The sequence below is a fragment of the Balaenoptera physalus genome (assembly GCF_965194825.1).
Source record: "Balaenoptera physalus genome assembly, chromosome: 8".
Taxonomy (NCBI): domain Eukaryota; kingdom Metazoa; phylum Chordata; class Mammalia; order Artiodactyla; family Balaenopteridae; genus Balaenoptera; species Balaenoptera physalus.
The window spans coordinates 9,765,236-9,781,667 of record NC_138887.1 but is presented as its reverse complement, the minus strand read 5'-3'; the positions used below and the strand labels follow the sequence as shown (position 1 = coordinate 9,781,667).

At 42.5% G+C, this 16,432-nt stretch overlaps 2 protein-coding genes across 2 annotated transcripts in view; one reads left to right on the top strand and one right to left on the bottom strand.

Annotated features, from left to right (window-relative positions):
- The window catches only part of BLVRA (biliverdin reductase A), a 58,632-nt gene extending 47,421 nt beyond the window's left edge, over nt 1-11,211 (top strand). The window contains exons 6-8 of the mRNA XM_082473629.1: nt 5,157-5,264; nt 7,341-7,512; nt 10,850-11,211. Of these exons, the coding sequence (XP_082329755.1) occupies nt 5,157-5,264; nt 7,341-7,512; nt 10,850-11,108 (539 nt within the window). The 3' untranslated portion in view covers nt 11,109-11,211. The remainder of the gene's footprint in view (nt 1-5,156; nt 5,265-7,340; nt 7,513-10,849) is intronic.
- Nucleotides 1-16,432, bottom strand: part of COA1 (cytochrome c oxidase assembly factor 1) — a gene marked incomplete at its 5' end in the record, with an annotated part of 249,294 nt that overhangs the window by 175,392 nt on the left and 57,470 nt on the right. The window contains 1 exon segment of the mRNA XM_082473612.1: nt 3,576-3,678. Coding sequence (XP_082329738.1) covers nt 3,576-3,678 — 103 coding nt within the window.

Here is a 16,432-nt window from a genome sequence, read left to right as displayed (position 1 = left end):
TACTGCAATGGTGGTGTGTAGATCACTTTGAACTCTAGTATATAGGTTAAAAGACAAAAGTATTAAAAGTATAGCTACAATATTTTGTTAATGGATACACAAGATTAGAATACATAAATTAGGACACCAATAGCATAACTCGTTGGGGGGAGGCAAGTAAATATGTAGAATTTTTAAATGCAATTGAAGTTACGTTACTGTCAGCTTAAAATGGACCGTTATAACTATAAGTTGTATTACAAAAGCCTCATGGTACTGTTAGTACCACCAAGGAAAAAAATGATAAAGAGAAAAGAATCAAAGGATACCATGACCAAAAACCATCAACTCATAAAGAAAGACAGTGAGGGACTTCCCTGGTGGCGCAGTGGTTGAGAATCCACCTGCCAATGCAGGGAACATGGGTTCGAGCCCTGGTCTGGGAAGATCCCACATGCCACGGAGCAACTAAGCCCATGTGCCACAACTACTGAGCATGTTCTCTGGAGCCTGTGAGCCACAACTACTGAGCCCATGTGCCACAACTACTGAAGCCTGTGCATCTAGAGCCTGTGCTGTACAACAAGAGAAGCCACCGCAATGAGAAGCCTGTGCACTGCAACAAAGAGTAGCCCCTGCTCATCGCAACTAGAGAAAGCCCATGCATAGCAACGAAAACCCAGTGCAGCCAAAAATAAATAAAGAATTAAAAAATAAATAAAAAGAAAGACAGTGAGAGGAAGAAAGGAACTATAAAACAGTCAGAAAGCAGGTAACAAAATGGCAATAAGTTCTTACCTATCAATAATTACTCTAAATGTAAATAGTTCAAATTCTCCAATTAAAAGACAAAGAGTAGCTCAATTCATAAATAAGACCCAACTATATGCTGCCTACAGAAGACTCACTTATGCTTTAAGGACACTCATAGGCCAAAAGTGGAGGGATGAAAAAATATTCCATGTGGATGGAAAAATACTCTGTGCAAATGGAAACCAAAAGAGAGCAGGTGTAGCATATCACACAAAATAGACTTAAAGTCAAAAGCTGTAACGAGAAAAAGAAGGTCATTATATAATAAAGGGATCAATTCCTTAAGAGGATATAAAAATTGTAAATATGTATGCTCCCAATATTGGAGTACCTAAACAGATCTGAAGATAAAAACAGGCAGCAATGCAATAATAGTAGGGGACTTCAATACCCTGCTCTCAACAATGGATAAAATATCCAGACAGAAATATGTTATGAACTAATGAATTTGAACTACACTTTAGACCAAGTTGCCTTACAGACGTATACAGAACATTCCAACCAATAGCAACAGAACACACATTCTTCTCAAGTGCACATGGAACATTCTCCAGGATGCATCATATGTTAGGTCAGAAAACAAATTTAATAAGATTAAAATCTTATTAAGTATCTTTTCTGACTACATGGTATAAAATTAGAAGTCAGTAATGGGAGGAAAGCTGAAAAATTCACCTATGTATGGATTAAACAACACATTCTGAAAAAACAATGGATCAAGGGTAAATGTTTTAAAATTTTTGAGGTGAATGAAAATAGAAACACAAATACAGAAATTGATGGGATTCAGCAAAAGCATTTCTAAGAGAGTAATTTACAGTGATAAACACCTACATTAAGAAAAAAGAAAGCACTCAAACAACCTAACTTTACATCTCAAGGAAACAGAAAAGGAAGAACAAACAGTTGATGGGGAGAAATAATAAAGATTAGAGCAGAAATAAATGAAATAGAGACTAGAAAGACAATAGAAAAGATCAATGAAACTAAGTTGGCTTTTTGAAAAGATAAAATTGACAAATCTTCAGCTAGACTTACCAAGAAAAAAGGGAAATGACTCAAATTAATAAAATTATAAATGAGGAAGGAGACATTGTAACTGATACCACAGAAATACAAAGAATCGTAAGAGACTATGAATAATTTATGCCAACAGATTAGATAATTTAGGAGAAATGGATAAATTCCTAAAAACACACAACTTACCATGACTGAATCATGAAGTAAAAGAAAAACTGAGCAGACCAATAACAAGCAAGGGGATTAGGAGATTGAATAAGTAATCAAAAACCTCCAAACATAAAATCCAGATGGCTTCACAGATGAATTCTACCAAACATTTAAAGAAGAATTAATAACAATCCTTCTCAAACTCTTTCAAAAACTTGAAGAGGAAGGAACACTTTCTAACTCATTTTATGAGGCCAACATTACCCTGATACCAAGCCAAGCAAAGACACTACAAGAAAAGAAAATTACAGGCTGCTGTCCATGATGAACATAGATGCAAAAATCTGCATTAAATTCAAGAGCACATTAAAAGGATCATACGCCATGATCTAGTGGGATTCGTCCCTGGGTTGCAAAGATGGCCCAACATATGTAAATCAATAAATGTGATATACCACATTAACAAAGTGAAAGATAAATATATGATCATCTCAATAGATGCAGAAAAAGCATTTGACAGAGTTCAACATCCATTTGTGATAAAATCTCTCAACAGATTAGGTGTAGAAGGAATGTTTCTCAACATAACAAAGATGATATAGAGAACCCCACAGCTAACATCATAATAGTGAAAAGTTAAAAGCCTTTCCTGTGAGATCAGGAACAAGACAAGGATGCCCATAATAACCACTGTGTGCTATTTAACATAGTAAACTGTAAGCTGAAGCCAGAGTAATTAGGCAAGAATAATAAATAAAAGGCATCCAAATTAGAAAGAAAATTAAAATTGTCTTTTTGCAGGTAACATGATCTTATATGTAGAAAACCCTGAAGACTCCACTGAAAACTGTTAGAACTAATAAATTCAGTTAAGTTACAGAATACAAAATTACCATACAGAAATCAGTTGCATTTCTATACACCAACAACAAAGTATCTGAAAGAGAAATTAAGAAAGAAATCTCATTTACAGTACCATCAAAAGCAATAAAATACTTAGGAATAAATTTAACAAAGGAGGTGAAAGACATGTACACTGAAAACTATAAGACACTGATGAAAGAGATTCAAGAAGACATGAATAATGGATAGATACCCTGTGTTCTTGAATTGGAAAGATTGGTATTGTTAAAATGTCCATACTATCCAAAGCAATCTACAGATTCAGTGTAGTCCATATCAAAGTTCCAATGGCATTTTTCCACAGAAATAGAAAAAACTATCCTGAAATTTGTATGGAATCACAAAAGACTTTAAATTAAAAAAAGCATTCCTGAGATGAAAAACAAAGCTAGAGGCATCACACCACCTGATTTCAACCTATATTACAAAGCTGTAGTAATCCAAACAGTGTGGTACTGACATAAAAACAGGCACATAGATGAGTGGAACAGAATAAAGAGCCGGGCATAAACCTATGCATATACAGTCTACTGATTTTTGACACCAAGAACACACAGTGGGGAAAGGATAGTCTTCAATCAGTGGTGCTGGGAAAACTGGATGGCCACATGCAAAAGAATGAAACTGGACCCCTATCTTACAGCATTCACAAAAATTATTTTGAGATGTATCAAGGACAAATAGAGCTGTTTAAAAAAAAAGGGACTTACCTGAAACTGTAAAACTCTTAGAAGAAAACATAGGGGAAAATCCTTGACATTGGTCTTGGCAATGATTTCTTGGGTAAGACACCAAGCATACAGGAAATGAAAGCTGAAATAAACAAATAGGTCTGCATCAAACTAAAGAGCTTCCACACAGCAAAGGAAACAATCAATAAATTGATACTTTACAGAAGAGGGAAAGTATTTGCAAGCTATATATCTGATTAGGGGTTAATATCCAAAGTATAAAGAACTCAGAAAACTAATAGCCAAAAAGCAAATAATCCAATTAGAAAATGGGCAGAGGAACTAAATACACATATTTCCAAAGAAGACATTCAGATGGCCAACAGATATATGAAAAGTTGCTCAACATCATTAATCATCAGGGAAATGCAAATCAAAACCACGAGATATCACCTCACACCTGTTAGAATTGGCTGTCATCAAAAAGATGAGACAAGTGTTGGTGAGGATATGGAGAAAAGAGAACTCTGGCGCACTGTTGGTGAGAATATCAGTTGGTGCAGACACTATGGAAAACACTATGGTGGGTCTTCAAAAAATTAAAAATAGGACTACCACATGATTCAGCAGTCCCACTCCTGGGTATATATCCAAAGGAATTGAAATCAGTATATTGAAGAGATACATGTACACCCATTTTCATTGCAGCATTATGCACGATAACCAAGAGATGGGAACAACCTAAATGTTCTTCGAGAGATGAAAAGGATAAAGAAAAATGTGGCTTATATATACAATGGAATATTATTCAGCCATGAGAAAGAAGGAAATCCTGCCATTTGCTACAACATGAATGAGCCTGGAGGGCATTATGCTAAGTGAAATAAGTCAGAGAAATACAAATACTGTATGGTTTCACTTATAGTGGAATCTAAAAAGAAAAAAAAGCCTGTTTCATAGAAACAGAGATTTGAATGGCAGTTGCCTTGGGCGGGGGAAGGGGAAATAGGGCAATATAGATCAAAGGGTACAAATTTTCAATTATAAGAAGAAGAAGTTCCGAGGATCTAATGTACATGGTTGTTATAGTTAATAATATGGAACTGTATACTTGAAAGTTGCTGAGAGTAGGTCTTAAGCATTCTTATCACACACACACACAAAGAGTGAACTGTCAGGTGATGGACGTGTTAAGTGTCTTGATCTTGACAATCATTCCACAATGCAAATGTACGTCAAAACAGCACATTGTACACTTTAAATATATAGTTATATCTGTCCATTACCCCTCAATTTTATTTTTTAATAACTTTTTCATAAAATTCATTGGGATTTTTATAAAGGTGGAAATAAATGTGTGTGTTCAGTCAGCCATCTTGAGTCCAAAGCATGGACATAGCATTTTTGAGCAAATTAAAAATTTTTTTTTAATATATATATTTTTTCATCGAAGTATAGTTGATTTACAATGTTGTGTTAGTTTCAGTTGTACAGCCAAGTGATTCAGTTATACATACATTCTCAATTTTTAAAAATGAAAAAAATACAAGGAAATTAACAGGATTTAGGATGACTGCCTTTTTTTTTTTTTTTTTTTAAACCCCATCCTTGTCATGACAGGGAAAGTCTTGCATGAGGAGCACGTTGAACTCTTGATGGAGGAGTTTGCATTCCTGAAGAAAGAAGTGGTGGGGAAGGACCTGCTGAAAGGGTCTCTCCTCTTCACAGGTCAGCCCTTGGTGGGGTCACAGGTCATATGTAACTGGTGAGGCTGGTGGGGGGTTACTGGGTTCTTTCTGAGCTCTCTAGGATGTGAGCTTGGATTCATTTCTGCTAAAGACGTTCTGACTGAGGGCCGATTTAATTTTCCCATGCACCCACAGACAATAAAAATAATCTATTTTTCTTCTTTCCTCAAATGAGATCTGATTGCTCAGTGCGCCTTGGGGAAAACGTGTTAGAAATCTCAGGCACGTTTATACTTTTGGCCCAGTCGATTAGGTAGAATTTTCTCTCATGAAATCTTGACGAGTTGGAGATTATTTTTCCACAGGAGGTTAAAAATGAAAGCTCTCTTTGCAAAAGGACCAAGAGGAAGGTTCTTGGAGAAGAGAACATGTTTATACTTCTCTGTGGAGCAAGTAGAATATGCATAGACCCTTTCTTCCTCCAACAAGTTATCAGGACCTTGGCTGCGGCCAAGATATTTGATCTACTATATATTCAGCTATTTACTTTATGTTGGTCATTCTTTGAGCACCTCCATTAGCAGAAGGAAATGAACAGCCTGGAGCCTCAAGGTCTGCAGTCTCCTTTGGGTGGACTCCTTGGATTTGTCTCCACCCTAAGGCATCTGGGCCACCTTTCCCGAGGGCTTTCTTTACAGAAAGGAAACCGACATTGTCAAGTGGTAAAACCATTCATCTGTTCGTGAGTTTCCAGAAAATATACAGTAGTGGAATCTCATTTCAAAATCCATCTTCAGGGACTTCCCTGGCGGTACAGTGGTTAGGGCTCCGAGTTTCCACTGCGGGGGGGCATGGGTTCAACCCCTGGTTGGGGAACTAAGATCCTGCATGCCATGCGGTGCAGCCAGAAAAAAAAAAGAATGGCACAAAATCCATCTTCATCCTTTAAAATGATGATATAATGAGAGTTGTGGAGACAATAATAACCATTAATCGGTGCTAAGGAACTGTGCTAAGTATGTGACATTATTTTATTTCATGTTAATTCATATGATAATCCTATAAAGTGGGTATTTATTACCCCCATTATACAGATTTTTTAAAATGAAGTTCAGAGAGGTGAGTAGCTTCACAAAGTTGACCCAACAGTTAACGTGGCCGAGGCAGACAGACTGGAGCTCAGACCTGTAGCAGCTGTTCAGTCCTCTGCAAAGAACGAGAACAGACAGTAACCAGCCCAGAGGGAGCCGCCTTTCCTTTGTAAGTTTCATACTTAGGTTCTAGTGATTTGAAATCATGCTGCCTATGAAACTTACAATCTCTGTTTTCTTTTATTTATCTTTTTATTTACTTTGTTTTCTTTAGCACATACTCATAATTATTAGTTGTTTTAAGTCAATATCAAAGTTATAAGAAATCTTTGGTTCAAAGAGCAGTGTAACAGATATGAAGTCTTATAAATCTAGGTTATGTTTAAAATTTAGGCCGGGAAGAGAGGGGAGCAGTATCTTGACCAGATTTCTCATACAGATACTCCTTGCAATATACTGTTGTACACGAGATTATGAAGACTAAGGAAACACTTAACGCTGTATCAGTTTTCTTGATATTGACTACTTTATAGGTATTACTGTTTTCTCCACAGCTGTCACAATTCCTTCACTCCCTTATCAGTTACACAGACAGTTATATGGTATTTATAGGAATATAGGCTTGAGGGACTAAAATACATTAATTCTTTTACTTCTTTAAGTCACTAACTGAAGGGGATATATATGTTTACATATATGTGTGTGTGTGTGCTGTGTGCATACACACACACACACACACACGTTAGAAGCCTAAAACATTTTTATTACCCTGTGGGCCAGATGGACTGCAATTTCTAGTCAAATATTTTATTTTACCAACAAAGTGAATTTAAGAAACAGGAAAAAGGGGAGACGTTTTTATGCAAGTCTCCATCAGAATTAGTCATCTTGCACACCCCCGTCACAAGGTAGGTTGTGTGTCCTGATCACCCAGCCACATCTGTTCGCCCCCTGTCACATCCCCCGTGCCCCCCAGCTGTCAGCCCCTCCCCTCCAGCCCCCGCCATGTCTGTGATTCCCCACAGCTGGCCCGCTGGAAGAAGAGCGGTTTGGCTTCCCTGCATTCAGCGGCATCTCTCGCCTGACCTGGCTGGTCTCCCTCTTTGGGGAGCTTTCTCTCGTGTCCGCCACTTTGGAAGAGCGAAAAGAAGATCAGTATATGAAGATGACCGTGTGCTTGGAGACGGAGAACAAAAGGTAGGTCATGAGAAGCTGCGAGGAGAAGGCAGCATAAGGACATCCTCATGGGTTCACGAGGGAGAAGATGGGGGACCCAGGGGCCTAGACCTGCACCTTCGACTCCAGAAGGGCCGTCTGCTTATGCCAGTGGGACGGGTGCTGGGATTTCACTTATGCTGCCCCATGCCATCCTCCCAGCAGCCCTGTAAGGTTAAGAGAAGCTTACAGATTTGAGCCGGCTGTCTAAGCCACACAAGTGAGCAGTATCCGGTTGTGTCTATGGCCTGAATTGTTGCCAACATTTTATGGTGAAAGATTCAGGCACTGGTGAGTTGAAAGAATTTTGCAGTGAGCATCCAGCCAGCTACCTAGATCCTGCCATTAACATTGTACTCTGCTTGCTTATCACATGCCCAACTATTTCTCAGCTTTACCACCACATCATATGTCATAGTGTTCCCAAAATGTTGATTCTTTATTTTTCCTACCAAGTCTTTTTTTTTTATTATTTAAAAATGTTCAAGAGACTTTAAAATGGCCCAGAGACCCAAAGATGTTCGTGTCAAATATAAGCTCACACGGAGTTGGGGTCTGTTGGTTCCACCATTGCTAAAGCCTCCGTTTGATCCTGGTTCATGACACACCCTGATAATTCTTCTAGGTGGGTAGTGGTGATACCCTCTGATTCCCAGCATCTTCCGTAAATGGCCATCAGTCCCCTAATGACGAGAAATGCAATCCCAGAAATAATACGCTTGCAGATTCTACTTGAATGTCTTTCCTGTATTATTTTTCGAAACCAAGTCCTCTACTCATCCATCTGGGAGGCTGAGATAATGAGTCCCATCTGACAGTAAATGTAGATCTTTCACCAGCAAACACACTTCAAGATAAAATGCCTCTTACCAAGTCTTTTTAAACATAAGGAGCCTCTGCGAGTCGTTTGCCGACACAGTTTCTTAAGTTATAGCTGCCTTCCAACAACCTAGTGGAACAGAGCAGAACCTCAGCAGAGGCTGGGGAGGAGGGCAGACATGACCTTGAAAGGTCACAATAAAAGGACCAGGATCACTGCTTGAATCCCGGTTGTACAAGTGCCAGTGTTTGCTAACATTCACTGAGTTCTTACCAGGTGCCAGGGCCTAGTCCTTTCATAAGGATTTTCTCATACAATCTTTATACCAACTCTCTGGAGTGGGCGTTATTATGATTATTATTATGATCACCTAGGAGACTGTGAGGCTCAGAGAGGTTAAGAAACTTGCTAAGGGCACACAGCTAACAAGTGATTGTGTGAGAATCACGCTCAGGCAGCCTGTCTCTGGTCCCCAGATGGTCACACCTTCTCCACAGAAATGCACAGGAAGGGCACGAGAAGGGAATATTATTGAAAACATGCCAGGCCTTGTCTTTACTTCGTCCTAGTCCTCACCTGTCAACGAGGCTGGGTATCATTAGCCTCAGGTCCCAGATTATCCAGGAAAACCCAGTGCAATTTACTCCCAAGCCCATGTTCTTCCCATTTTACCAGCAGTTTTCAAACTTTGTAAAAAAAAAAATAAGCATTAGAACACCTTTTCAACCCAAATCTATATAGAAGAGGTACACGTTTCAGGCCTCCTGTTGAAGCCAGTTGGTAGGAGTGGTGCCAGAGCCAGGCGTGCCCTACCCACCATGCCCTCGTCCTCCAGGGCAAATACTTTAAGTTTTAGGACCACAAGATGAGGAAGTTATTCTGTCCACATCTCTCCTGATGGCTCCCCCTTTATGTACTTAGATCTTTTCCTCTTAAACATTCACCCCACACTCTAATGTAGGTCTGGGTGAGCTGGTTGGCTGAAGGGGAGGGCTCCTTTACCCACGTTGGAGGTACCCCTGAGCTTCCTACAGCACCCAAAACAATCTTAAGTGACCTGCTTGGGCCCCTTTCTTGCAACTCCGCACCGACACCATTAGCCGTATTATGGCCCGTCCCTCTAGAGGCAGAGAACAAACAAACCAAAGGTAGTTCCCCTTCGTTCCTTAGCCACGCTGATCTAGCCTGCCCACGCCGGGCCTGCCCCACTGCAGCCCACGGGGAGAGGAAGAGGGAATCCGAGGAATGGAGCCAAGAGAAGGCCAGGGACCCTGATGCCTGCCCGGCATTGAACCCTTTCCCTATTCGCACTGAAAACTCCATTACTTAGCACGGCGGTCCAACCAGATTGCCTGTCCTTGACCCTGACTCTTCCCTGTAGGATAAGAATAAGGAGGGGAAAGCAAAGAAAAGTAGCCAGAGCCAGTCCTCTCATTCCTGAGACTTCGTTCCCAGAAGAAGGAAGGAAAACTATATATGTGTATATGTGTGAAGAGGTTGAATGCAGGATATCCATATTAAAGTTGGAAAGAGCTTGAATATTTGGCAATAATGAAATATTTAATGAATTATATAATCAGTTGTCCCCATGATATGCAGATAAAAATATAATAGCAGTATCTGTAGGATCATAAAAATATTTTTAAATAAGTAAACATAATAAAAAATTAGTTATACTTGAGGATTTATATTCCATATACCTATAGGCAAATATTTGAAAGGATCGTCTCAAACTGAAGATTATTTAGGCAAAAGAATTATGGATTTTTTTTCCATCGAAAGTCCTTAAATCAATGCTGTATTGTTTTTAGAATACATTTTTGAAGAGCAGATTTTATATTTTTCCTGTCACATTATTCAGTGAAGCTTCTAACTTTACATCGAATCTGCTTAGATTTCTCTGTGTTTCATTAAGCAGATAACACAGCTTTTATCTACTGTAAAGACAGAAAAGATAAATCCAGAAAAAGAAGAAGCTTTAGCGGGGGTCTGTCCTATTTGAATTGTAGATTTTTGTGAGTGCTGACCTTGGCCTGAGGGGCAAATGTGAAATGCAAACAGGTGCTTTGTGAGTGGGCAGGCAGCATCTGGTCGTGGTATGTGCCTGGGGTCATAGACCTCTTTGAAAATGTGATGAAAGAACGCTAAGAATCCTTTCCCATAAAAATGCACATACACTTGGAAACAACAGTTTGCACAGGATCTCAGGTCTGGATCCTCCAGAGGGATCTGGTGAGATTCAGGGTAAAAACTCCTAAATAACAACCTGATACACCAGAATCTTTGAATTCCCCTGCCTGGTGGCAAAATTGAACAAAGGACCTTTGGGCAGTAAAGTTGCCAACAATCACCTATGGCGTCTGGGAGGCTGGTGGAGGTTGGGATGCAGCAGCTGCACGGAAAACGGGCACAAAGCGAGGACCTGGCACTGGGCACTCAGGTGCCAGCCCGCATCCGCGCGCCTCTGTGAAATTAACCCTGTGCCTCTTGCTTCCACAGCCCGTTGACGTGGACTGAAGAGAAGGCGCCTGGCCTAAAGCGAAACAGACATTTAAGCTTCCATTTCAAGTCTGGGTCCCTGGAGAATATGCCCAACGTAGGCGTCAATAAGAATATTTTCCTGAAGGATCAAAATATATTTGTCCAGAAACTCTTGGGCCAGTTCTCTCAAGAGGAGCTGGCTGCCGAGAAGAAACGCATCCTGCACTGCCTGTGGCTGGCGGGAGAGATCCAGAAACACTGCCGCTCGAAGAAGTGAAGGGAGGGGGCAACACGGCCCTGCCCAGACGAGACCCGAGCCTGATTTTTATCAAGAGTTGACCTTTATCTCTATTCTTACCATTAAACGTGTCTTGGGTAAACAGGATTCGCTTATTGTCACGAGCCGCGTTGGGAGTGATACTTGGGTAGGGGCACACGTGGTGGGGATGAAAAGAGAACCACCCTTGGTTGAGCGGCATGGGATGCTTTAGATGTCCAGTTTCATTCACTTTTCCCAACGGCCCTGTCGGACGAGTATTACCAGGCTTGTTTTCCTTAGTATATTGAAAAAATCTTGTTTGAAGTCACCCAGATAGTAAATGACAGAACCAGCCTTTAAATCCCACTCATGCGCTAAATCACTGCAAAACAGTGCCTGGAAGCCTCCTTCCTGCCTTAAGGAATTTTGTTTCGCCCCCACCGACTATCACTGGGCGACCGTGCCCCGTGCCCGGTGCTGGAGATCCTAAAAATGAATAAGGCATAGCCGCTGCCCTCAGTAACTCCCAGTGTCGGACGGGAAGCGAGTCGCACAAACTGGTCATTGTAACGTCGGAGGTTCAGGCTGTCCCTGGCCATCTGGAGGAGGGTTCAGGGAAGGTGTCCAAACCAGGTCCTGATGATGAAGAGATCAGCTGTGTGAAGGTCAAAGAAGGGCTTTCCTGGCTGGGGGTGGGGGGCAGTATGAACAGAGAGAAGTAAGAAGCAGCCTGGCCAGTGCCCTGGGACAGTGTCGCTGGAGCACTGGGTCTGGAGTGGGGAGTCCCAGGGAGGCAGATCTGATGGTGGGGGGCCTTGTAGGCCAGGTGAAGAGCTGGGGTGTTGTTTATCAGGCTGTGCAGAGGCACCGAAGGGTGTTGTTTAACGTGCCGGGGGCGTGGGGTGCGTGGTCATGTTTCTGATTTAGGTAGAGCGCTCAGAAGGCTGCCTGGAGAGGAGACCGGAGACCCAGGAGACAGCCAGGGAAGCCGCATGTGTTTGCACTTGGAGTCTTGTGCTTGTCTGGACTCGTGGCTCACGTCCGGTCCAATCTGCTTGACCTCGAGGCAGAGCCGAGTCCCAGGAAGCTGCTCTTTCGTTTCACTGGTGGTCCTGTTGCATCTTCTTCTGAGCTTGTGTTAGATTTCTTGCTTCTGTAAATGTCTCCCTCTTGGTTTATTCCCTGCTCCCCACTTGCTATTATGAGCCTTAACTAGTTTAGAAACCATGAGATGGAGGCAAACTCCATTCTCTACCTCTGTTTCTATTATTCCATCACGAGAGTATCTCCCAGTAAAGCAGGAAAGTATATTAAATCTGAGAAAAACCCATAAGGTTATTCTTTCATTCACCATGTAAAATAATTTGTAATAAATATTGGTCCATTTGTTCTCTTGTTTTATTATCACATCAAGTGTCCCTCAAGGCCAGGAAATATTGTATGCTCTATGTTTTTGTATGCTCCGCAGTATCTAGCATGAGATAAATGTTACATATTCAATGATTAAAATACAGTGCAATAGTCTCTCCCATTTGGGCTTGATAACTGCTGTTTCAAAATATTGGCCCTATTTGATATTAGAAGTAGGACGGGGCCTCCCTGGTGGTGCAGTGGTTAAGAATCCACCTGTCAATGCAGGAGACACGGGTTCGATCCCTGGTCCGGGAAGATCCCACATGCCGCGGAGCAACTAAGCCCGTGCACCACAACTACTGAGCCTGCGCTCTAGAGCCCATGAGCCACAACTACTGAGCCTGCGAGCCACAACTACTGAAGCCTGCGCACCTAGAGCCCATGCTCCGCAACAAGAGAAGCCACCGCAATGAGAAGCCCGCGCACTGCAACGAAGAGTAGCCCCCGCTCGCTGCAACTAGAGAAAGCCCGCGCACAGCAACATAGCCAAAAATAAATAAAATAAATTTATTTTTTTTAAAAAATGGGTGGATGTCAAAGAAAACCAGAATTGGACAGTCAAGTGGTATAAGCCGATTTTATTCAGGACAATTGCAAAAGGGGAAAAGAGACCTTGGTATAGGACTGGGCTCAGTTCTCCACACAGCACGGGCCAGTGGCAAATTATAGCCGAGGAGCGGGCTTAGGGGTCGGTGGATGGAAAATCACTGAGGGGAAACATCAGGGGTGAGGGGATTCTGGCTACACCGACTTGACGAGATTCTTGCTGAAGGCAGCTGGCGCGATTAGATACCGAGGTGTGAGGGATGAGGAATTTGATCAGATATTGAGGGACTTAGTAGAAGTTTTGCTAAAACTGGGTGATGCAAGGACAGACGGGGAAGCCCGAAATTCGAGGCCCAGCCGAGCAGGGGGCTCAGAGCAGCCGGACTAAATGTGGTCCAGGAGGGAGTCTTCGCCACGGGCTGTGTGGTTACTAATTGATGCTGTTAACCGCTCACCTCAAGCCTGCTTTCTGTTCGGTCAAGAGATCCAGAATGAAAACATCAAGTTTACTAATTCGTAGGAATTGCAAAGGGAGGAGGACGAGGAGACGGGAGAAAACAGAGCCGGGAGAGAAGATGCAGCAGAAGCCTCTTCCTCTTCTGCCTACAGCTGCCCTCACCTTCCTCTGGGGCAGCTGGAACCATCCCGGCTGACCCCCCACTGACGCGTTTCCCAAATACTCCTTCCTCTGAAGGCCACGCCCCACCCCTAATCACAACTTTTCAAAGAAGGAGCCGCGAGTAGAATCTGAAAATACAACGAACTAGTGAATATAACAAAAGAAGCAGACTCACAGTTATAGAGAACAAACTAGGGAATTCCCTGGCGGTCCAGTGGTTAGGACTCCACACTTTCACTGTGTAGGGCCCAGGTTCAATCGCTGCTCGGGGAACCAAGATCCCGGCAAGACTCGAGGCCCGGCCAAAAAAAACAAGAAACTAGTGGTGGGACTTCCCTGGTGGCACAGTGGATAGGACTTCGTGCTCCCAATGCAGGGGGCCTGGGTTTGATCCCTGGTCAGGGAACTAGATCCCACATGCATACCACAACTAAGAGTTCGCATGCCGCAACTAAGGAGCCGGTGAGCCGCAGTAAGGAGCCTACCTGCTACAACTAAGGAGCTGGCAAGCCGCAAGTAAGACCCAGCACAACTAACTAAATAAATAAGAAATAATTAAAAAAAAAAAAAAAAACTAGTGGTAACCAGTGGGCAGAGGGAGGGGGGAGGGGCTGTAAGTATGGGGGAAGGGGAGGTACAAACTATTGGGTGTAAGTAGGCTCAAGGGTGTATTGTACAAACAGGGAATATAGCCAATATTTTTTAATAGCTGTACATGGAAAGTAACTTTTAAAGTTGTATAAAAATTTAAAATTACTTTTAAAATAAACTAAAAAGATAAAAATACGATATATTCCTACAAAAAAAAAAGCCACAACTATCCCTGAGCCATTTGGTCAAAGTACCCAAAAGATGGTGACCCTCCTTTGCTCCCTTGCCTTAAGGCTACCTGGACTTCCTTGGAAGGTCTAGTGAGAAGACGATTTGAGGGCTAAGATTTCAGAACAAAGTAGGCTTTCTGTTCAACTTGAAGGAAAAAGCCCTCTCTCCCACTGTACTAATGCTCGTAAGTGTTGGGGGTCCCTCTAGGAGGAAGGTAACTTACATAGTGCCCTTGACCCCTCTCGGCCCCTCACCTACTTCTCCCGGAGTAACCTGCCCTAAAAAGCTGCGGGAGAGACGAGGCAGCAAAGTCCAGCAGAGCCCAGCCACCCCCCGATGCACCTGAGTTCCCCGCTTGCCTACACGAAGGTGGCTGGGATAGAAACTTCCTTTGCAATGGGGTGGCCTGCAGCTTTGAAGAAGAATTAAGTTACTCTGAGAGGACAGATTAGCAAACCTCTTTGGCTGTAGATCTCAACCACATTCCCCAATCAGCTTTATTGGAATAAAACTGATTCTTTTTTTTAAAAAAGTTCATCTCTCACCTGCATCTATAGCTTAATTGGTCCTCAAAATTGAGGAGAAAAAGGAAATGTTTCTTGCTGAAATCCCAGCAATGCGTGATTGCCTTATGGTCTTCTGACTGAAGGAATCGAGTGGAAAAAAAAAAAAAAAGAATATTTTAGCCAATGACACTAGATTTCTTCAAGAGAAAGCTATTTGGGGGGAAATTCCTTGATAAGCCCGTGCACTAGTAGTGGTGACGTTGGAGGTTGGGGGTTATAGGGGAGGGGACTCTAATGGAATGGACAGCCTTGGGGACCTAGGTGGATGGGTTGAAGGGGAAAAAATAGACAAACCTCTCTGCAAAAGTCATGAATGGGAATTGAAGCGGGAAAGAAGGGAATAAGAGGTCCAAGAGAGCTAAACCCTTAACACTCAAGGTGTGGTGTGCTGACTGGCAGCCTTGGCTTTGGTACAGCCTGGGGGCTTCTTAGGCATGCAGATCCTCAGGCCTGCCCCAGATCCGCTAAACCGGGACCCACATTTTAATAAGATGGCCTGGTGATTCCTGGGCACGCCCAATTCTCTCAGCTTGTAGACTAGTAAGGAAGAAAACGCTATTCAACTAATAAATGTTAAAGCACGACTATGAAGAATGCTACGAAGAGGATTTAAAAGCTGGTGTAGGGAGAAGATTTTTTAGGCAAGAAATCAAGGAAGGCTTCCCAAAAGAATGTGCTGAACCCTGGAGGTTGAGAAGGACTTGCTGCAGGTGCAGGCAGGTGAGGGAGGGGAGGGAAGGGCATTCCAGGCAGAAGGAACAGCATGTGCAAAACGTGTGTCCAGCCAGTACTGCCCCTGGATGGAACAGGTTCAGGCACCTAAAATTCCTTTTTTGTTCATTCCAATTGGCTTTAAGCCTAGCTATTTTAAGTTGTGGAGTGAGAATGAGCTAACAAACACTTAGGAAGTCTTTGGCCGACTTTAAAAGATCATATGAATTACTATTGACTAAGCAAGCAGACGGGGGGTGAGGGGGAAGTCAAGATGGCGGAATAGGAGGACGCGGAATTCATCACTCCTCACAAGTACACCAAGAATTCATCTACAAATGGAACAGTTCTCACAGAGCACCTGCTGAACATTAGCGGAAGACTTTGGACACCTAAAAGAATGAAAGAAGAGACAAAGAAAAGAGGAAGCAAGCAACATGCTCCAGGCCTGGTGCCCAGAGCTTACCTCCCCCAGTCCAATTACTCTATCATTCCCATACAAGGCCATACGCAGGAAGCACTTTCCACTCAACTTTTTTTTTTTTAAAAAAAACAAATGATGCAACAGATTCAGAATTTAAGCTACGTGGCCAGTTTCCCTCACTTACGTCTGGAGTCATCAAAGTACAGCCTGCAGGCCAGGTTTGGGGCTCACGGCCTATTTG